Source organism: Siphateles boraxobius, unplaced genomic scaffold (assembly GCF_051911475.1).
Source record: "Siphateles boraxobius isolate OS27281-9 unplaced genomic scaffold, OSU_SipBor_1 11, whole genome shotgun sequence".
NCBI classification, from domain to species: Eukaryota; Metazoa; Chordata; class Actinopteri; order Cypriniformes; family Leuciscidae; genus Siphateles; species Siphateles boraxobius.
In genome coordinates this window covers 10,033,256-10,055,906 of record NW_027508711.1, presented here as the reverse complement: position 1 = coordinate 10,055,906, position 22,651 = coordinate 10,033,256, and the positions used below count along the sequence as shown (strand labels likewise).

The 22,651-nt window shown below is 37.1% G+C and overlaps 1 protein-coding gene across 3 annotated transcripts in view; it reads right to left on the bottom strand.

Annotated features, from left to right (window-relative positions):
• The window catches only part of LOC143702323 (serine/threonine-protein phosphatase 2A 55 kDa regulatory subunit B beta isoform), a 64,858-nt gene that overhangs the window by 19,969 nt on the left and 22,238 nt on the right, over positions 1–22,651 (bottom strand). Inside the window, exon 1 of one of the 3 annotated variants that reach the window (XM_077196064.1) lies at positions 19,361–19,770. The exons of the other annotated variants lie outside the window; for them this stretch is intronic. Coding sequence (XP_077052179.1) covers positions 19,361–19,430 — 70 coding nt within the window. The 5' untranslated portion in view covers positions 19,431–19,770. Of the gene's footprint in view, positions 1–19,360; positions 19,771–22,651 lie in introns of those variants that run through there. 3 annotated transcript variants of the gene reach the window in all.

The following is a 22,651-nucleotide window of genomic DNA, read 5'->3' as shown; positions in this document are numbered from 1 at the left end:
ATCAGGCAATTTCATGAGGTCTTTCAATGTGTGTTTTTGGAAGGAAGAAGTATCTAATATAAAGGAGGGATGACGTGAGAAAGACAGTAATGGATAATGTGTGTAATAATAGTGGAGGAGGTTTTGGAAGGACTGAGCGGACAGAATCACAGAGCACTGGCGTGTATTCGCGGGTAGCGGCTTGGCAGCCGAAGTGTTATTGGACGCTGGATCCAACCATTATTAACACATTAGGAATGTGAGGAATTGAATAGGAAAGCTAATTAATGGAGCAACACGGATGAGTGTGTGAGCTGACGCCTTTGTTCATGTGATTATGCCTGTGCACTGTCAATGAGTACCGTCAGTTCATCAAGAAAGAAAAATTTTGTAACCGAGGATTTTTTAGCAAATAAATAAAATTGAAGGCTAATATACTACTGCAATACTTGTGAATTATAAAGTTTCCTGTTTAAGAGGATAGCTCACACAAAGATAAAAATTCTGTCATCCGTTACTTACTCTCATTCCGCTCTAAACCCATACAATTTTGTAACACAAATAATATATATTTTTCATGAAACCTGAGAGGTTTTTGTCCCTGCATTGACAGTCCATTCAACCAAAAATTTCAAGCTGTAAAAAGGTCATAAAGGCAACAAAAAAGTAATCCATGCATCACAAAATTGGGTAGTTTAATCCCAATTTTATAGAGTAATGCAAACAAAAACATGTATCTTTATTTATCCTACTTGGAGAAGGCCATCCCACAATGCACTGAATTGAGCTCAGTAAAAACAAAAAATCATCCAAGATGGAGGACAAATCGAGAAAAATGTTGTTTGTGAATAGATTAAAAAGTATTGATAAAACAGTTCAGTGTGTAATTAAAATGTACTGTTTAAAATTGTACTGCCTTTTTATGCTGAAGTAAATTCATTCAGTAGCCGATCACAGTGTTAGCTTAGCGAAATGCTAACTCCACTTAAATTTACAAAATCACATTACTATCTCAATTTGTATGAGTTTGTGCTTATGGAAGTGATATTGGTCAATTGAAGTTGGTCACTTGGGTTTGGAGGATGCCTTAGAAGGTAACTTTCTGTGTAGCCAGTATATAGCAAGGCAGTATACTAAGTTTTGGAACAGATTCTCAAGGTTTAGTCTTCTCTGAGATTGCTTTGCTAAGGCATGCATCCCACCCCAACAATATATTCTTTTGCCATATGTGGCATCGAGATTTCATTTTGCTTTTGTTATTGAAGTATGTATCTATCAATTTCAGACCAACTCTATCTTGCCTGGTGAATCAGAGTGAGAAAATAAATCAAAAAGCCAGTGAAGCCGGCAAATGCAGCTGGGTCAAAGGTCACAATGATGTGCAGAAGCAGACTGTCCTCAAATGAAACCCTTTTTTCTAATAACACACAGACGACTCCAGGGCTGCAATAAAACAAGTAAACCCATATAGACACTGTCATCTCTTATATGATTAAACATGAACGCAGGAGATTGGCTGTGGCCATCTTTGACTCCCTGATTGTGGCGAGATTGGATCCTGTGATGCCCACTATGCTCACAAGATGAAAGGCTAAAATTATCATAGAGAGGATGCAGATAGCGCTGGATTCACAACCGTGCTAAAATCGGAATGCGAAGGGTGACCAGGACAAATGTAAAAAAGGAGTCTTCAGTTTGAAACAAGAGATGAATTGAATTCTTTTTTTAACCTGCTTCAAAGTGTCAGAAAATTATTTTCAAAAAAGACACATGGGTTCAGCCTGCACTAGATTTGTTAGTGTGCATATAGTTTCCGTGGATATTTAAAAGGAAAAAATATTTTTTTTAAAACATTTGCAGAATGTTTCATTCCTGGAGCAAATGAATGCAGTGGCCAATCAGACAGAACTACAACACTTCCATTATAATCAACAAAACAACAAAGCACAGACACAGTGTAACATTTTTCTTTTTTACTTTTTTTTTGCAGTTTATACGGTTTCATTGATTATTATAAATGTGTTCGCTAGTGACCAGAACTTGTGCTTAACAATGGGGATCAAACAGTTGCATTTATTTTACTGTTATGGATTGCTATAGATATTATCTAAAGTTTTGATTTTTTTTATTATAATCACACAGCCAAAAAGAAATGTAATTATACAATTGTTGATTAGAAGGAAGTCTCCTTGTGTCCGAAACTGAATATGCCTACTTCCCTACAATATAGTAAGAGAAAAGCAGTATGTGAGACAAGTAGTATGTCTGAATTCATGGTATTCATAAAACAGTAGGCAAAAAATACCTGGATGACCTACTACTTCCACCGAGATTCTGAAGTGCGCATCTGATGAACACCCATGTGGCCCATGAGGCCATGGGATGGTCAGCGTAACTGACGCTGGTAACTCGCAACAGTGACAACATGGCCAGTGCAGTATGTCCGAATTTTATTCATACTACACAAAATCATAGTACATAGAACATACTTAGGTCACAAAGTACGTTTCAAACCAAACATAGTGCCTACTAGACATTTCAGATGCAGCTACATTTAACTTTTTCTGAAGAATATGAAGAAAACTCAACTCGCCAACAAAATGCTAGGGTGTTAAAAGATAGATGTGTGGTGTTGCTCTGGTGTGTTCTGGATGTTACTGGGATCTTTTTCGCTAGTTATATTGTGCACCAAGTGACCTATTAGAAAAGTGAAATCAGTGCATTACGTTCTTAAAGTGACAGCAGCCAAACATACCGATGCCCGATTTTTTGCAATTGGTGTTTGGAGCCGCTTTTTAAAGGTAGAGCGCCAACTGCTATTCACGCTCTGGAATGCATTTGCAATGGCTGATCCTTTAATTCGTTTCTATGTCTTGACTGTTTGTCTTCAATAAGCTTGAGAGTTTTTTTTTTTTTTACTTAACGGTAGGTAGGGCTGGGTACCGAGTTCGGTACTTTTTAGGTACCGACCGAATTGCCTCGATACTACCGAGTATCGAAACATGTCTTGTTTTTCGGTACCAAGTTTCGGTACCTAAGTGGTTAATCTCGTCAACGTCAGTGAAACAATAAGCATGCAGGATGATTGGCTGTGGCGAAAAAACACTAGTTTACGCGGCTGCCTAGAGACGTGGCTCGTCGCACGTGAGGCTGTAGTGTGTGTGTGTGTGTGTGTGTGTGTAAGCGTCCCAACCCAGATAGATAGAAAATATGTGGAAATGATCAAAAGTGTACCTACCTATGTCAGAAGGCAACACGGTAAATCATAAGGCACTTAAAAGCGCAAGAATACACTTGGGAGTAGAAAGTTTATCCGTCTTCGACTGCAAAAACTGGAGCGCGTCACAAATGAACCGAAACTCAGCGTATAGGATACTTGCCTCACAGACATGAGGAATAGTCCTATATACGGTCAAAATATATCTATTTTTAAACAAAACAGTTAGAAATGAATAGTTTGATTACCTAATCCATATAGGCGCGCACGCGTTCACTTCTGCGGGAGCGACGAGTCAGCATCGCAATAATCATCTTTGCCGCCAACACACTGTAAACACTTGTTCATTAATAAACAATTAAAATATCTCCTTGCTATCGTTTCCCGACACATCAATAATCATTAGGCTACTTTCGCCAGTGCTTTGCGGCAAGCTTCATGTGTGCTGAGCGCGAGGCATATATCCCACCCCCCAGTAGCCTATATTTAATTCAATTCACATTTATTATAGCATTTTTCACAATACATATCATTTCAAAGTAGCTTTACAGAAAATACATGCGTCTAAATTACAATTTAGAGTGATCTGTTATCAGAGGTGACTGTGTGTAATGCATTTCAATTCATTTTCATTCAGTTTCATCGTTAAACAATGCATTAAGAAAAAATAGCTAATTGAAGTAAAGAATACATGTTGTTAAATGATTAGGAAACAGAAAACTTGTTTTTTAGCATTGGTGCTTTTTTACATACTCAAAATATGTGTAAAAAAGTCAACAAACTGACTGAAAAAATAAAAGTTTTTTTTTTTTAGGTAATGTTATATTGTTTAAACTGGTTTCATAAAATTGGTATCGGAAAAAGTATCGATCAGGAACCGGTATCGAAGTCAAGGTATCGGTATCGAAAATTTTGTTACGATACCCAGCCCTACCGGTAGGCCTACTAGTTAGGCTAGTATTAGTTTATTTGAGCAAAAAGCAAAAGCTATATTATCTATATCATGATATACTATAACGATAAAATCTTAAAATAAAATGACTCATACCGTGATATTCCATTTTCGTCATATTACCCACCCAAATACCAAATACCATGGAATATCACATGTAAATGCATTTTTATATGTGCTGGTTGCATAACATAAATAAGAGGAAACTCAATAATGTGCCTTTACTCGAAAAACATACTATTCAGTTATAAGCTGATTGCTTAAGTTGATTTCTAGGTACAACAGCCATGGACAGCTTGTAGAGTTTAATGCAATGCAAAAACAACTGCATGGGAAAGAGATTAGTGCTGTAAGGTATCTGAATTATGTGCGTCAGAGGGATAGACTCTGAGATAATCGTACAGGGTGCGCCCTGACCCGGTTACAAAGACACTAGTGGAAAGGCTATGTGCTTAATATAAAACCTCTGGAAATATACTCTTATAGACAAATTGAGTCATTTAAAGTTACTGGCTTCACAGATATCCTGCATGAATCACAATAGGGCCATCACAGAAGCCACCCTTGATTCATGTTGATCTGCTGCACTAAGTAGCTTAGACAAACATTTCTAATCTTGCGTTCCGTGACCGACAAACAGCCATCTAAATTTCTTTCTGGAGGTATAAATAACTGACCCATACTAGTCTGCGGCGATGTCACAGATCTCCAGAGGCACGTATCCGTCTGGACAAGAGGATTGTAGAAGTGTGGATGGATCTCCCAGCTCCTGGGGCATCCCAGATCCATCTCACTAGTCAGTGATCCTCTGTACACAGGGATGGGTAACGTCTGGCCTGGGTAACGTGACTGGGTTTGCCATGTAAAAAGTCGTCACGAAACGAAAATTGCGACCGACTTTTCGATATATTGTGCTTTTCGAGGGAGGAAGAGAAAAGAAAATTCTTGACATTACTGTACCAAATTATTTACTGAATCAGAGATCTAGTGTACAATTCAAGCCGTGGTGAACATGGTGATGAGGTTTTTATTAACCGAGTTCATAAATTCATGGGTTCCTAACAAACCTGTCGCAGGGCTTCAAAAAAGTAAGCAGGTCTGTAATTTGGCCTTCAAGAACTGAAGTACCTTTCAAAGATCCAAAGTGTTAAATCTTTAACATCATTCCTCATCATCTGTGGCAAGTTTATTACTTAATATGAGCAATAGTAAGAGTGCCTTAGGAAGCACCAATAATTAAAGCTGTCAATCAAAGTATCAACATCTGAGGTTGAAACTGCAAGTCAGTTCGAGGTTTCTTTGTTTTAAAATGAACGTAGGAATGGAATTTTCTGCGAAATCCAACCTGACAGCTTAAAATTTAACTTAATATTATAGGCTTACTGTAGTGAAATGGAATATGGAACACAGCATTTTTATGTATTTCCTTCATAATGGAATTTTATTAATTTTGAACCAAAAAAAATCTTCTGCAGTGCAGCTTTAATTAAAGGGGTCATGAATTGAGAAATCAAATTTTCCATGTGAGAGGTTGTTGTACTAATAAAACATCCTGTAAGTTTCAGAACTCAAAACTTCCTAGTTAATCCAACTAAAAAAAAAAAACAGCTTTTGTTGAAACCAAGCTCCAAAAACGACTGGCTTCGGTTTTTGTCACATTATGACGTAACAGCAAGTCGAAAGACTGCCACAGCAGAATCAGAGAGATACAGGATCACTGGACTAAAAATAACATTACCTTCCAAAGGATTCTAATGCTAGTAAAGTGGTTATTTTTAACTATGTGAATGTCTCAGTAGAGCATGGTTTGTTTGTTCGGGACAATTAACTGTGGATTCTTTGGTAAATCAGTCGCAAATTCGGGGCAGGCTTTGCAAACAGACTTCTGCTGTAAGATATGGACCCTACAGTAATGCCACAACATGTAAGTAACTGTGTTAATTCTAATGCCTGATCTGTGATCAGTGATTTCTGATAACGATTCATGTACAGTCAGATGTTTTTTCTCTCAAAATAGTTTACTGCTGTCTATGCGTCAGTAAATCAAGCTAGTGATTGACTAAAAAGTCAACCTCACATTGTTTCACTTAATAGCATGAAAATAATATGTTTAAATTGTGTTTAAATTATATATAGAAAGCGATCAAAGAACGCTCCCTTGACAATTGCTGGAGCTGTCAATCACACAGCGCAAGTTTATCAGTGACTAAGCTCCCATTATAATCAATGACGCGGTCTACACTGCACAATGAATCTCTTATTTACTGTACGTCGTGTTTGAACTGTCAGTTACGATGTAAGTATTCATTAGAGTGCAGAAATCGAGTTGCTGAAATCGAGACATGTCTGTCATTGGCTAAAATGCTTAATCGCTGCAACATTTCATGCAACACTTACAATTAGTTAATTTCAACAACTGTAACAGTAAAAACGTAGTAAAAGTTTCCGAGAGAGTTCCACAATTATGAAATAAGTATTACATATGCACAGATGTTAATCAATCACAGCAGTGGGCGTTTACACTGAAAACTCACAGAAGACACGTCTCGTTCAAATCAGAGGGCTAAAATCAGGGTACAAAATACTAACATTATAAGTGCACCTCAGGAAACATTATAAAATTAAATTAAATGCAGTTCATGACCCATTTAAAATAAAATAAAAAGCTCACTTAAAAAATAGGAATTGGACAATAAGTAATAACTCATGAGTATGCCCGAAAACATTTGTTGACAAACAAAAACCACCCTATTAAAAAAGGCTATTAATAATTTAGTGAAATTTTAAAGCATAGAATAAAAAATAAAATCAATCGAGCTGCCTCCTGACTGCCTACAATCTACCTCCTGCCTTTCACTCTTTTTCTTGAACTGTACTGTGAGCAGATTTACTTCGGGAATAATGAATATGCCTCCAGGGGCCGAAGCTAAAAAAATTCGTTTCATGAATAAATTGAATGGAGTAGCCAGGGGGTGTTTGGCTTGGCAGCAAGGCTTACCGGGAACCAGTCAATAACTAACGGGACCCGCTCTCCATCTAATGATCCAGAAAGATTACATGAAAACTGTGATACAGCTGCAGACTGCTGGAGTTTGCTTTCTCTTCACCCATAATGCACCTCTCTGTTAGAGAGGTCAGAGTGCTAAGAAAACAATCATTTAGTGCTCAGAGCAAAGAAATAGAGATGCTAAAAATAGAAATTCAAGATCTGGGTTGTGGCATAAGTAAGGAATATAAATGAAAAATTTGCTATACCAAATTTTTTTCATTGTGCACCATCAGTAACATAAATAAGATGAAACAAAACCACAAAAAAAGATTCAACTTTTTTTTTTCTTTGATTAATTGAAAATGAATTGATGGCAACAGAATACAATGGAAGCCCATTTCTGCCATGTGAGAAAATGCTTTGGTAAATCATAATTATGATAGAAGTCAAAATTATGACATACTAAGTCATAATAACTGAGATAAAAAGTCGTAATGTCACGACTATGAGATAAAGGATTGAAAATGACATACTATGTCATAATTGTGATTAAAAAGTCTAAATGATGAGATAATGTCTTAGCTATGAGGTAAAAATAATTATGATATAATTATAATGATGTATTATGAAATAAAATGTTGATTTTGACGTAAAAAATTATGACCTTTTTGTAATAATATTTAAAAAAATGTTTATGTAGTAGTAGAAGTCCACGGAGCCCCTAAGGGGACATGAAGAAAAAATATAAGATGGGAGGGAAAATAATAAGTCAATGCTTTTGCGTTCTTTGCGAGTGACCGCAAAGTTTCTCGAGGGAATGCAAACATTTTGCGGACGAACGCAAAAGCATTGACTTCTTATTTTCCCACCAATCTCATATTGTTTTCCGTCACCATATCCCTTTAGGAGCTCCATAGAAATCGGCTTTTTACTTAATTAAATTTACTTAAATGACTGACCTCTAAACTGTTTTGTAAAAAAATGCTTAGATAACGGTGTCATCAAACCAGTGTTTAGCAGTGACTGGATAAGCTGCTCATTCTTAAGAGCATAAATGATATGGGCTGCACTTTTTTCACTGCCTAAATCTCTTTTTTTGTGTTCCACAGAAGGCAGAGTACAACTCAATTGACATTTTTAGTCAAACAATTTCTTTAAACACATACAGAGATAAACTGCCCAGTTCTGAACTAGTCCCCCTTCACCTCAATAAAGGCTTTTACCCATAGACTGTAATTCCCTGCAGAGTAGGCCCTCCATTGTTAGCTGTTAGGGGCCAGAACTCAGAAGCTTTTGTCTGGCTGGTATTGGGTGGCTTGATGCTGACTGGGGGGATTGCAGTAAATATAAAGAGGCGTTTTGCTGAGTTCAGGTACTGAAGCTCTTCACTGCAGTGGTGGAGGAAGGCCTACTCCATATGGAGACATAAATAAACACACAGGAATCAGCGGGCTTGGAGGAAATAAATCGGTCTTGATTTATGGCCCTGCTGCAGCAGTAAACAAAGACGCAAATGCAAAAAGGAACGAGAGCAGAGCAGCACAGGATCTCATAGTTAAAGACAATGTTGAGGAATCACTAAAAGAATCGGTACAATTGTCTTCACTACATTTTTCAGCGGTGTGACAGTAGTTCGTCTGTCTAGTTCAAAATATTTTCTTTAATGTAGAATCACTGTGTGGCAATATTTTATGCCATCTATTTATTATAGGGGTACTATTATGATTTTTCTTTTACATTTTCAACTTTCGGTAACACTTTACAATAAGGTTCATTAGTTAATATTAGTTAACCAACTTAGTTAACATGAACTAAGAATGAGCAATACTTCTTCAGCATTTATTAATCTTAGTTAATATTAATTTCTACACTTACTAATAGGTTATTAAAATCGAAGCTTGTTTTTGTTAACATTAATTAATGCACTGTGAACTTACATGAACAAACAATGAACAGCTGTATTTTTATTAACTAACATTAACAAAGATTAACTAATATAGTAACAAATGTATTGGTCATTGTTAGTTAATGTTAGTTAATACATTGACTAATGAACCTTATTGTAAAGTGTTACCCAATTTTCTTTAGTGTGTAATGTTGCTGTTTGAGCCTGAAAAGGTCTGCAAAGTTACAAAAGCACAAAGTCACTCCAAACGGAGTTGCACTCAATATCAATAAGCACCTGAAATGCCTCGATCGTAATCTCAAGTTTTCTTTCGGGAACGTACAGTAACAGTATTCCCCCATAAAACAATTTCTCCCCAAGGCATATGCTAAATAATGAGGTAAGGCCTGGTTTAGGTGCATTAGAGGTGTGTGACATTTTCAAAACACGCGCAAAAATGTTGACCAATCACAATACAGTAGTCAAGCCAACCAATCAGAGTACATTGCACTTATCGGAAGAAATGGCTTCATAAAGAGACAAGACAAGAAATACAAAGTGTTGCAGATAAGACAGCTGCTGCAAATATGTAAAATATGTGACAAATAATGTGTTTTTTGAACATTTAGGTATGAAACCTGTTCTAGTAGACCGCAAAAACAAAAACAAAAATAGGTCCCCTTTAAAATGCTGCTGTTCATCATCATTTTTACATATTGTATTTTTGTTGTTGTTTATTTTTATTGTTATATTTATGGTAAATGCATCTGTTTAACAAGTGTAATGTCACCTGGTTTAAGATTTTATTGATTCAAGAACCATGACAGCCTTGTGCCAAAAAAAAAAAAATCAGATACTTCTGGTGAACCTAGTTATCTAAAAAAGTAGCATGAATGCAGTTAAATGTATGTGAAGATGGCATCTTGGCAAGCTACAGTTTCAAAGTAGTTTCCCCAACATTGGCTAAACAGCCTTACTGGACTTGGGCTTACAGTTATTCTGATCTACAGTGACTGATCCATGTCAGATGTGCATATCTGCAGTTCACAGTGTGACTAAGCAGCTGTGAGAGAGAGAGAGCATGTCTGTGAATGTGACATCTGGTCCACATTAATGGGTCTGGTTGTAATCGCTCCTGCAGTGGCTTACGAATCCTTTAACATCAGTATTCATAGGCACCCTGAATACTGGCACTATTTGTCTCTATTGCAGGCAACATCTGCGACCATCTGCATCTCTAATACAGGTTTATCGTGCCCATAAGCTGTAAACGGAGACTAAACGGAACGTTTTTGTATTGGGAGTACGGGAGAAACACGACATGTCACACACACTCATCACTTTGAAAGATTTTCTCTATTTGCACTGCCAAATTTGTTGACTTGACCAGATCTCACCAGTCTCAGAATGTCCAAGCTATTTTCCATAAAAAAAAATTTACGATACCAGATTTTCATGGCCAAAGTAATTTACATTAATGATAATAAGGCAGTTGTTAGGCTGCATTAATTAGGTCAACCGGAACCAGTTGTACTTGTTACATCGAAAGAGGAATGGCATCTACAGTTATATTAGTCTGTCTGTCTCATCCTTATCCTGAGGTTACCGTAGTCAGGAAAGCTCAGAATCCGGTGCATATCCAGACCAGATGGAGGACCTCCCCCCTGTGATGAACACAACGTAGCCCTGAATTTCAGCGAAGACCACGACAATTAGACGGGCCCTATGAGCAGATCCCCTGTGAAGACCTCATCGACTAGACAGCCATCAGCACAGATCCTCAGCGAAGAACCAGACAACCAGAACCAAGAGAACCAGACTCTGCACTGACACATATGGTCAGCTATGAACGTGTCAACGATTCAAACCTGGAATCAAATTCACATCATCTTTGTTTGCTCAAGAGAAAAACTGGCCCCCTGACTGAGCCTGGTTTCGCCAACGTTTGTTTCTTAATTTCTGTCACCTGATGGAGTTTATGTTCCTTGTCACTGTCGTCTTTGGCGTGCTTAGTCTAGGACACTTAATATTCAGCAATATTGTGGATTTGACTGTATCTGTAAACCACAATTAAAATAAATGTGACTAACTTTATTTGGCAATAGCAGTAAAAAATATAATAATAAGGCTATTAAATCAAATTCATTTCTACCAAATTCATATTTACATACATAGCCTACCTATTAGACAAGATCCGAAATCTCATATCATCTAGGTACTACATTTGTTATGAAACCAACTTCATGACCATTAAAGAAAGTGTTCTATATATTATGAATAAGGGTATTATGCATGAAATGTGGACGTACTACATCCGCCATGCTGTCACTCTCATGTGACCAAGGTGCAATACCATAACCTAATATGTTGGAGTGTCAACAAGTCAGTTACTGGTACTGGATTATTTATGATATTACCATGAGTAGTATTAAACATTATATCAATATTTACATTTTTAAAAACATCACAGTTATCATCAATACATGTATATTGCAACACCCCTACCGAAAAATAATATACAATTGTATAACAAAGCAACCTGGACATGCTAAATTGCAAAAAAACACTAACAATAATAATAATCAAGGGTGTATAAATAATGATGACAAAGTTTCATTCTTGGACGAAATCGGAACATGATGGTTCTGCTTTGTGAATTTATATGAAATATATTCTGCCAAGGTTCTCTCGGTTTTCATTTAGTGGTCTCTTGTGTCTCTTCACTGTGACCACACATGCTAATGTGCTATCCTTGACTGGGAACATTAGCATGTGAAATTGAATAATCATCAACCCTCCTGGCTGAGAAGATGATGGCGTTACTCCACCGACAAAACAGAACAGCTGAAAAAGTCATCATGGAATTAAAAAGACTTCATCGCAATTATGATGTTCTTTAAATTACACAATTTGCCACATTAGCAACAGTTTAAACTGCCTATAATCAGAATACCATACTACTATACTAATCTTACAGTTTCTGCAGTATTTTAATTGCCAAAATGCTAAATATAAGTTACATTTTTTGATTGGACTGGCAAAAGTAAAGACATTTTCCAAACAACTAGATTTCTTTACAAAGTGTTGAGGCTTTCTTCAACAGAAGCCAGTTTTCACTGATCCACATTGAATCTGTTTAAAGGTATCTGGAATGATTTTTCAATGCTCACCATACATCTTTAGGTTTAGGATACAAACCTTTCACAGTTATTTTCGCTTTATTTTCCACCTTTCCTAGATCAAACCACTCTAAATTGAATTTGGAGAGATTCAATCTTATTGACCTCTAATAGCCACAACCATCACATCAGCTTTCTAGAGATGATGGCTGTGGACATTAAATGAAGAGGTAATTTGACATGTTTTCATACAGGTTTCCAAGCTATTTTCTTCAAGAACGCTGTGGTCAGTAATAGGGTGGCTGTTACGCATAGATGACTACCAATCTAGTTCAGCTCTGGAAAAATCGTTTATCTGACTGTTCCTGTTAAACGGTTGTCAATATTCACCGGGGCATGAAAGGAGGGAACCATGATGCTGACGGTGCAGTAATAAGGAGAGGAAAAGAAGGTACAGTTTTTTTCGTCGTACAAATTGGGTAAACATAATGAGAAGACACAGGAGGTGACAGAGAGAGGCAAATGCGGTGCAAACAATGTCAAAAAATTTGGTAGCTCGTGCTACAATGCCGCAGGGCATTTGATAAAAAGCAAGAGAGAGGCGCCAAAACGGGAAGCATCAGCAATCTGATTTTAATGAGCCAACACAAGAGGTTCACAACGGAGCCAAAGGGATATCTGGCTAGGCCCCACCCCCTCCCCGAACTCACAGCCGTTACACTAACGCAGGGTCAGGAGGTACGAAGGGCACGTCACTACCCTGTGCCTGTAAGGTAATGAACAGCCTGTGTCCAGAGACACCACCCCCTACAAACTGTTAATGTGTCCCTGGTCCACTCCATCGAGTCATGGTGTAATAACAAGAGGGACTGTTGGGAGCAGAATAGGGACTTGGTTACAACTACCATTTAATGGCTTATTCTGTATCATTCCTGTTCGAACAAGCGACTGTGCAAGTCTTAAGATCTTATATGGTGATCATAATTTTAGTTAGGGTTAATATATCATATCAAAAATATTGGGTTCAAATATTTCGTCAAAAGGAATGAATGAGAATAATTCTTCTCTGAAAGATTTCTCTGAAAAGTATTTTATAGCTACAGTTTTGGCAAATGTATTTTGTTTTACGGATATTTTAATATTTATTATCTTAAACAAGACCAGGACACTGATTTTTATTGAAAATCAATACATATTCGGTCACACTTTTAGATTAGAGTCCAATTCTCACTAGTAACTAACTATTAACTACGACTTTTGCCTCAAACTCAAAACAGACTACACTTCACCTGTAGGTGCCACATGGACTTAATTTAACCAACTATGATAGCTTCCTCAAACGGAAAATCCATAAAAAAAATGTTTTATTGATTACAATTGTATTGATAAGAGTAAACTGAACACTAGTGTACTTACTTACCATTAATACAACTTCTGGTAATGCATGGTTTCACATTAGATATTTTAAGAGAAATGAGAGAAATCACACATCCAGATTGCTCCACAAATGCAAATTCTTACAAACAGACCAATGATACAATGATAGCCAACTTGTCTTTTTTTCATCTTTGAAATGGACTGCAAACAGTCTGTGGCTTTAATTTAAAACTGCTAAAACCTTAACAAACTTCGCTCGAAAACAAAAGTTCCTAATAGTAATTCTAATAATTTCAAAGTATGTTAGGCCTACATTTTTAGTATAGAGTGCATAAGTGTGTTTATTCGACAACCACAACCAAATCGCAATCGAGATTCATGTTTGGATTTATTACAGTTTGGTTTGAGAAGGTTCGCTCACAGATTTAATAGCAGCAAATGGCACGCACACCTCATGAAGAAACACATACCGGAGAAAGCTTGTGCGCATTGTTACCAGACTGAGAAGATTAAGTAAAACACTGGGCAGAAAATGTATCCTTTTAATAGGAGAAAAGCTCTTGACATCTGGCAACCCCAAGCAGGAAAGACAGCGGAGGCTTGTTACCAATGCAAGATAACAAATGTCAAATAAAAAAAATAAAAACACTTAACAAGACAAATAACCAGCCAATATCACGATGATTATTTTTAATGAATCGAGAAAAGAAGAAATGGTTATCATGGTTGAAATACGATGAATCGTGCAGCCCTAAACTGTAGTACTTCAAGCAGCTGCTCTCAATCTTCCTAAATATACTTTTTTAGAGAAAATCTTCTGCTTTTCAGAAAATTCAGAGGAGGCATCTGGAGGGAAGGAGATGAGCCAGATAAGAGAAGGATCGCTCATCGCTGCTTTCTTCCCAATCCCCCCTTGAGTGCACCTGACCAGGCCCAACTCTGCAGATCTTCCTGCAGTTTCACTCTGACTGTAGCTCAACTTCGAGATACTACACAGACAACTTCTTTCAATCTTGAGAAAAATGAAATGTCTGAGCTGAAGGCAATGTCTTTGAATGGTGCGGGATTATTTTACTGCAGACTAAACACTCACTGGGTTGCTTTGTCTGCTCAGCTGTGATTTAGAAAACATGTGACTGAGCTCAAAAGGTCTTGAATGACATCTGTTTGTCAACATTTCAGCCCATGTATAAAGCCCTATTCGCACAGGATAAGTATTACCTGGTGACCTCTAGTAATTTGTAATAATTGCGGAGGTTGTCTGTGATCTCAATCCCGGTTGAATCGGCCATGTCTGTAATTTGTAAAGTAAAAATTCCCCCACAAATGACCAACCATACTTCGCCGAACACCAAGGTCCAGTGATAATATTAGTCCCGTGCGATATCTGTGATTTTGTGGGGTCGTATATAATTTTTTCAAGGTTTTTGTTTCCTGTGCGCTTTTTTATCCATCTTTCGCGAAGAATGGAGGCTGGATTGGATTGATAGTATTTTGGGTGCTGGGTCATATCGCTAAACACCATACAACTATACACTTTGCAGAAAGAGAAAGCTGAAAACCATCAGAAGAGCAAAAACAAAAAATAATGATTAGATGGAGATGGATGACATGTATAGCAGCATGCGGTAAAGAACATTATTCTTTTGTTTATGATGTATCATACAGCTAGACCTAAAACAAGAAGACATTTCCAAGCAATAGCCTATTGACATCATAACCGGGAGATAAGTCAGTAAGTTTGAGTAAAATCACAGGCTTCGCTTATCCCGTGCGAATGCGCCACACGAAATTCAGATGTGGTGGGGTAATTTCTACATCACACGAGGTCCCCAGATAATACTAATCCAGTGCGAATAGGGCTTAAGTTTCACCTTGCTTTCATAGTGAAGGCTTTTATTTCGTGGTGTATATATGCTCAGTTGTTGTCTACCCTGCTCAAAGATGCTGAGAGAACCTTGTGGACCAGGGCGTAGAAGGGGTAAACATGGGTGCTTTAAAACTGCTTTAAAAATCCATAGGTCATCATTTATTTATCTGATTGTCAAAACCACAGAGGCATCAGTATGATGGTAGTTAACTGCTCAAGCTGCAAGCTCTTCACAGCTGTGTCTGGTAATGACTGTTTGTCGGTTTTCTGCAAATGATATTGCTATATGCTAAAAAAAGGCAACATTCAGAGGCTTCTGGATGTTTTCCCTACTGTCCCATTACCCCGAGTCAGTTGTAAATGCGATTTTAATTCTAGGCAAGAGAGCTTCTAAATCTCAATGGCTGGTGTTTCTAGGGTGTTTGTAAGTACTATAGTAGCCAAGTTATATCTACTGAACCAAGTCAAAAGCCAATCCTAAGTGTTTATGATATTCTATTGATTGTCTAGAAGGTAAGAGCACATAACACGCCATATCACTCATTGTCCGTAAAATGGTGAAAAAAAAGTTTACTCAAAAATGAAAATCACCACTAACATCAGTAATTTTTTTAAGTTGATTCTTAGCAAAAAACACTGTACTTTCAAAATTATATGTGCTCATTGATGTGTAATTACTTCCACCAACTATTCAAGTATTTTCGTAAGCGTAGAATCTGCCGAATAAAGAATACTGAAGAATGAATTCTACAGAATACATACGAGCGAGTCGCTCGAATTGCGGCAGCCATGTTGCGCCTCCATCTTGAAAATACATTAGCCAAAGAGGGACATACCTGGAAATTCAGCTGTGCTACTTTGTTTCTGAACAGTATTTAAATGTTTTAAACAGTCATTGAGATTTTTGTATTTTTATATTTTCTCAAACGTAAACATTTTTACATTTTAATCTGGACGACAACATGCCCTAGAAACGTATTGAAGATTATTTATTGTTTTTCCATTAGGTAACATTAGTTAATTCATTAGTTAACATTAACTGAATGAAAAATACTTCTAAAGCATTCATTAATCTTAGTTAGTTTCAACATTTAATAATACATTCTTAAAATCAAACGCTGTAACTGTATTATTTAATGGACCTGAGCTAACATTAACTTAAAATAATCAGTTGTATTTTTTAACTAATGTTTACAAAGAATAATAACTTCTGTAAAAAAATTAGCTATTGCTCATTGTTATTGTTAGTTAACTAACATTAACTAATGGGACCTTAATAATTATTGTAACATGTTGCCTTTTTATCTTCATAATTCTTTGGCACTTAAATTTACATTTGTTTACTTTGTACTTTATTGTATCTAGATGTTCAGAGTTGTTTTTGACATAAGAAAAAATGTATTAAACCTGTTATAGTCACAATACTTTTTTTGCAACTTATTTGAATATCGTGATAATACAGTATACCGTGATAAAAGCTTCAGCAATTATCGAACATGAAAATTTGATACCGTCACATGCCAACTCGCAATTTTAAGAACTTAGAGTTTTTTAGAGGAAGTAAACCTAAATGTAATGCTGCAATCAACACCTTTCACTATTTAAACACAGCAGCCATTATCATTATGTTGCTCATTTGTCCGATTAATTGCGCAGCCCTTATTGTTAATAAAGGTTTTGACATCCAGCTTTCCTTGGTGCATTCACAAGAGTTTATGATAGAAGTAGCAATGTCCAATTCATAAACGTATCACATCTTTTAAATGAATCGGTTGATCCAGTTAACAAATTGAACTCAGTTTACTTCAACTCACTTGACTAAATAATCTAGTTACAGTGGTTAGCAGCTCACTGCCAGGGAAGATTATCAGAAGATTAACATAAATGTCAGTCTGTTCCTCACACAAAGCAATGTATGACTTCAGAAGACATAGAATATGGTGCACAAATCATATGATTACAACTATTTTAATGATACTTTATATTGTTTTGGTGCTTTTGCTTCATTTTCAAATCTTAAAAATTAACGGAATGGAAAATGAATGGAGAAAAGCAACCAGTACAGTCATGTTGGTTAGGAATAACAAAATTATATTCTTAGAGTTACAGGTTTGTTTGTTTTTTTAAGTTAAAAATAGATTTCTGAACAATATGCTATAAATAGTCCATGATTTAATCATTTGACTCTCTTTCAGAGTTCAGCCATCAGATGCACAGACAGCATGTTCTACAAGGACTGTAAGTGATGGATGAGAGGGGAGCACTTGCATAATTCACAGAGAATTAACTAGGGAAGATGAGAAGCATGTAGTAGATTCTATTCACCAGACGATAGGAGCTCATCTAAGGTCAGTGGGTGAAGTACACACAGATGCAATCAATCCTTTTAATGCTCCAAAACAGAAAACAAGTGTCAAACCACGCAGCTTTGACGTCAACATTTTTAGCCCAATAGCTCAACAAATTATACATAGAAATGGCTCCTAGTTACCAAAGTAACCATCAGCATTTTGACTCCTTTTACCCCAAAATACAATGAATAAATCTCACATATTTTGGTAATAAATAAAAAGCCTAGTAACAGTAAGACCAGGAATGTGGATTAAGAAAGTGTCCATTTTGGTTTCATTAAGAATAAATACTCTTAAAGACTGGATTTGAGCATAGCCTGCCTGAAATGTGGATTTTCGCAGCTGGAATGACATGACATCTGACTACGTGTTCTCTGGCTTTAATCGCCGATGTATTCCCTTCTCTCACCATCCCTCCCTCCCTCCGTCTCTGTCTCCAACCAATCCCCCCCCAATTCACTGATGCGTCGCACCAGTCCTGTTGAAGGCTTCTTGTCTGTGCATAAGAGGAGGGCTGGCTCAGTGAAACTCTTCAGCTGTCTATTGTCAGAGAAGAAGAATGCCTTTATACTGTCAATATAATCTACAGTTTGCACTGGCTGCACTTGGAATTACTGCAACAATTCACAATGGAAAACATGTTTCAAACTGTAAAAGAAAGGCCAATTTATATAGTAGGTTTCCACAGTAAGCTTTTCAGTCGATGATTCTATAGAAATGACTTAAGTATTTATTTGTAAATAGTTCTCCTAGGAATGTGTACAAGATTACATTTGTAACTTCCATTATCATTTAGATTAGAACCAATCCTAAAGGCATATTTTATGACCCTATACTGTATGAACTGTACCTCCTAAAGATATGGTATTATTTTCTACGTAATGTATGCGTTCTAGAAGAACGCATTCTTTTATGTTGGATAATTAAAATTCCCATTAAAACTGGTTCCGAATTGATTCAAGTTGAATAGCTGGTTGATATTCAGTCAGAAATAGATCTTAATGTATCCTACATTGTTTTACACCACATTCAAATATTGCACACATATCTAAACTGCCAGCTCTTACACTGATGGAGCTGGGCGGACTAAACCACCAGAAAATCTTCTTAAGGTGTTAGTCAGACTGCTCAGCTATTTTTAGCTTGAATAAAACACTACAATCAGTATTTAATATCATTATATTTGTGGTACACATGATGACTGACATGCTTATGATCGGAGAAATATGCATCTGTACTTTAAAAAAAAAGGACATGAGCAGAGTTGCTAAAAATGATTTGCATCATAATTTGGCACCGTTCCTAATGTGATCAAAGAAAATCCTGCTTCATAAACTGGAACTCCTGATAAAATTTTTACTGTCTTTTTTACCGAGCTCTACGCATGTTCTAAAAGATTCCGTTTTCTGTAACGTTATATTAGAAGAAAGGATCTTAAGCATCTGCTGGATGAAATGAAAACCCTATTTATTCACTTTTCTCAATAAAATTAAGCCTAAGTAATAAAATTAGAATCAGTTTATCCAGCCAGTCTTTTTGAAGCCAAAGCCAAACCCCAATTCCTTCTGTATTTCTGACTCTATGTGCACCTGAGAGGAGGAGATCATGTGATGAGATATACCTTCAGTTGCATAGTTGTGGTCTCGGAGGAAGCTGTTGTTGATCTTGCGGGTGTCTATTTCCTCATCCATTGAGAAAGCTGATGATAACACTGACAAACGCAGAGAGAGAAACGCGCTATCTATCCATGATCCGCGCGTGTGCGTGCGTTCAGCCCAGAGCCCGGCGCGCAACACACGGACGCCACCAGCCAACGTCGCACTGAAATCCGTCAATAAATAAACGTGATGAGCTAGAAAGCCGGTGTCGGTGCGCAAGGTGTCACAAGGCGGGGCTGTCTGCAGCAAACTGTGATTTGACGTAAAGTTGCACAAGCCTCATCCGAAATGACAGCAACCCACCTCCAAATCCATGCCTTGAAATGAGTTGTCATGCACAAACTGCCGGCATGGAGAGCTCGCTTTCCTCTCTGTCGCTCCGTATGAGCGCGCTGATGTGCTGACGTGAGGCTGACGTGACGCTGCTGTGGACACGCCGCGCCGCACCGGATGAAGTGAGAGACTGAAGCTGCAACAGTGACTCCTCCCCTCTCTCACTCCAGTCTGTGCGCAGAGGATCATGCTATGTGTGCGATGTTGTTTCGGCACTTGTTGATTAATGCCCATCTGCATTACTTTTATAGCCTAATAACAATTGGACAATTTTTTTTACGATTTTGGGTTAAAAATATGTCTAGTGTCACAGCAGGGGTGTTCTATATTTCAGAACGGGTCTGTAGAAAAAAAGGCCAGTTAGCAGTTTGTAGGTTTCAAACACCTTTTCTGTGAATTCTGTCCTAATAGGCCTATTCTAAAAAATTAAATATAATATTGTGTCAATTATTTATGTGAACAAAAAAGAACCTCACATTCAGACAGGAATCATAATAAAGATATTGAACTGTCTGGCTATAATAAAGAGAATTTTATAAATGTGAAGTCGGCGCTATAGTCAAGTCAGTTTTATTTGTACGCACTTTACACACACACAGACACACACGTTGATTTAAAGCAGCTATACAGAAATTCATGTTAATGTTTATAATACCTTAAATTGTTGCATTTAGCAGATTAAAGCCGGGCAATATACTTTACATTTTACAGTGATATGACAGCAGTTGAGATTTGCTATATTTAGTATATATATATATATATATATATATATATATATATATATATATATATATACATTTATTTTTATTTTTTTTGCTTTACGTGAGTACTGTATGTATACACTGTAAAAAAAAAAATACACTCACCTAAAGGATTATTAGGAACACCTGTTCAATTTCTCATTAATGCAATTATCTAATCAACCAATCACATGGCAGTTGCTTCAATGCATTTAGGGGTGTGGTCCTGGTCAAGACAATCTCCTGAACTCCAAACTGAATGTCAGAATGGGAAAGAAAGGTGATTTAACCAATTTTGAGCGTGGTATGGTTGCTGGTGCCAGGCGGGCCGGTCTGAGTATTTCACAATCTGCTCAGTTACTGGGATTTTCACGCACAACCATTTCAGGGTTTACAAAGAATGGTGTGAAAAGGGAAAAACATCCAGTATGTGGCAGTCCTGTGGGCGAAAATGCCTTGTTGATGCTAGAGGTCAGAGGAGAATGGGCCGACTGATTCAAGCTGATAGAAGAGCAACTTTGACTGAAATAACCACTCGTTACAACCGAGGTATGCAGCAAAGCATTTGTGAAGCCCCAACATGCACAACCTTGAGGCGGATGGGCTACAACAGCAGAAGACCCCACCGGGTACCACTCATCTCCACTACAAATAGGAAAAAGAGGCTACAATTTGCAAGAGCTCACCAAAATTGAACAGTTGAAGACGGGAAAAATGTTGCCTGGTCTGATGAGTCTCGATTTCTGTTGAGACATTCAGACGGTAGAGTCAGAATTTGGCGTAAACAGAATGAGAACATGGATCCATCATGCCTTGTTATCACTGTGCAGGCTGGTGGTGATGGTGTAATGGTGTGGAGGATGTTTTCTTGGCACACTTTAGGCCCCTTAGTGCCAATTGGGCATCGTTTAGATGCCACGGCCAACCTGAGCATTGTTTCTGACCATGTCCCTCCCTTTATGGCCACCATGTACCCATCCTCTGATGGCTACTTCCAGCAGGATAATGCACCATGTCACAAAGCTCGAATCATTTCAAATTGGTTTCTTGAACATGACAATGAGTTCACTGTACTAAAATGGCCCCCACAGTCACCAGATCTCAACCCAATAGAGCATCTTTGGGATGTGGTGGAACGGGAGCTTCGTGCCCTGGATGTGCATCCCACAAATCTCCATCAACTGCAAGATGCTATCCTATAAATATGGGCCAACATTTCTAAAGAATGCTTTCAGAATCTTGTTGAATCAATGCCACGTAGAATTAAGGCAGTTCTGAAGGTGAAAGGGAGTCAAACACAGTATTAGTATGGTGTTTCTAATAATCCTTTAGGTGAGTGTATATGATCACTAAGTTATGACAAAATATGTTTTTACATTGTTTTAACTCATCAAAATAAGTTAAGCAATTTTCTACTTTTTTATGATATAAAACTTATTTTTTAAGTCAGTTTAATGTAATTTAAATGGAAAAGAATTAAACATCCAAGGTGATTGTACTTAAAAATTGAAGGCAAAAAGAGAACGCGACAGAGCTTGTAATAAAACAAGAATCAACAATGGCTTGGCTTTACGGAGATGGCGAGAACTGAGGGATTTGAAATGTTGGGATGAGGGATGAGATGGCATTTTTCTTACTTTATTATTATAAAGCATTATTGCGAAGGGTCATTTCATTATGGTTGTTGTAGCGCTGTGCTGGAATTTATTTTCAAGTAACATGTCTATTAATGGGTAAAGCAACAGTAATGTCTTCAGCTAATCAGCTTGAGATCCTTTCCATCTAAACTGCTTATATCTCTTAAGCCTAGTAGTGAATGTTTTACGAGCAGTAGGATAATCTCTTTCTTGCACAGGCACGCAGAGCCGAAACAACCAAAACAATGAACCATTTGAGGGTCAAAAGTTACATTGTGTATCTTTAAGAACTAGTCACATTTATATCTGGGGCAAGTTGTACATTTGCGTTTCATGAATTTCTTTGCATTTTAAAATCGTTTTATTCTTAAAACTTTGAATGATTGCTTTATTCAATCATTGGTATCATAACTTGCCAAAGTATTCATTTAATGCTGTGAATTATTTCAATGTATACCATGGTCAAAACATGTAAAAAAAAATCATGGTATTACATGGCACACTTTTATTATTGTAGACTCCTTCAAAGACAAGAGAGTATAGC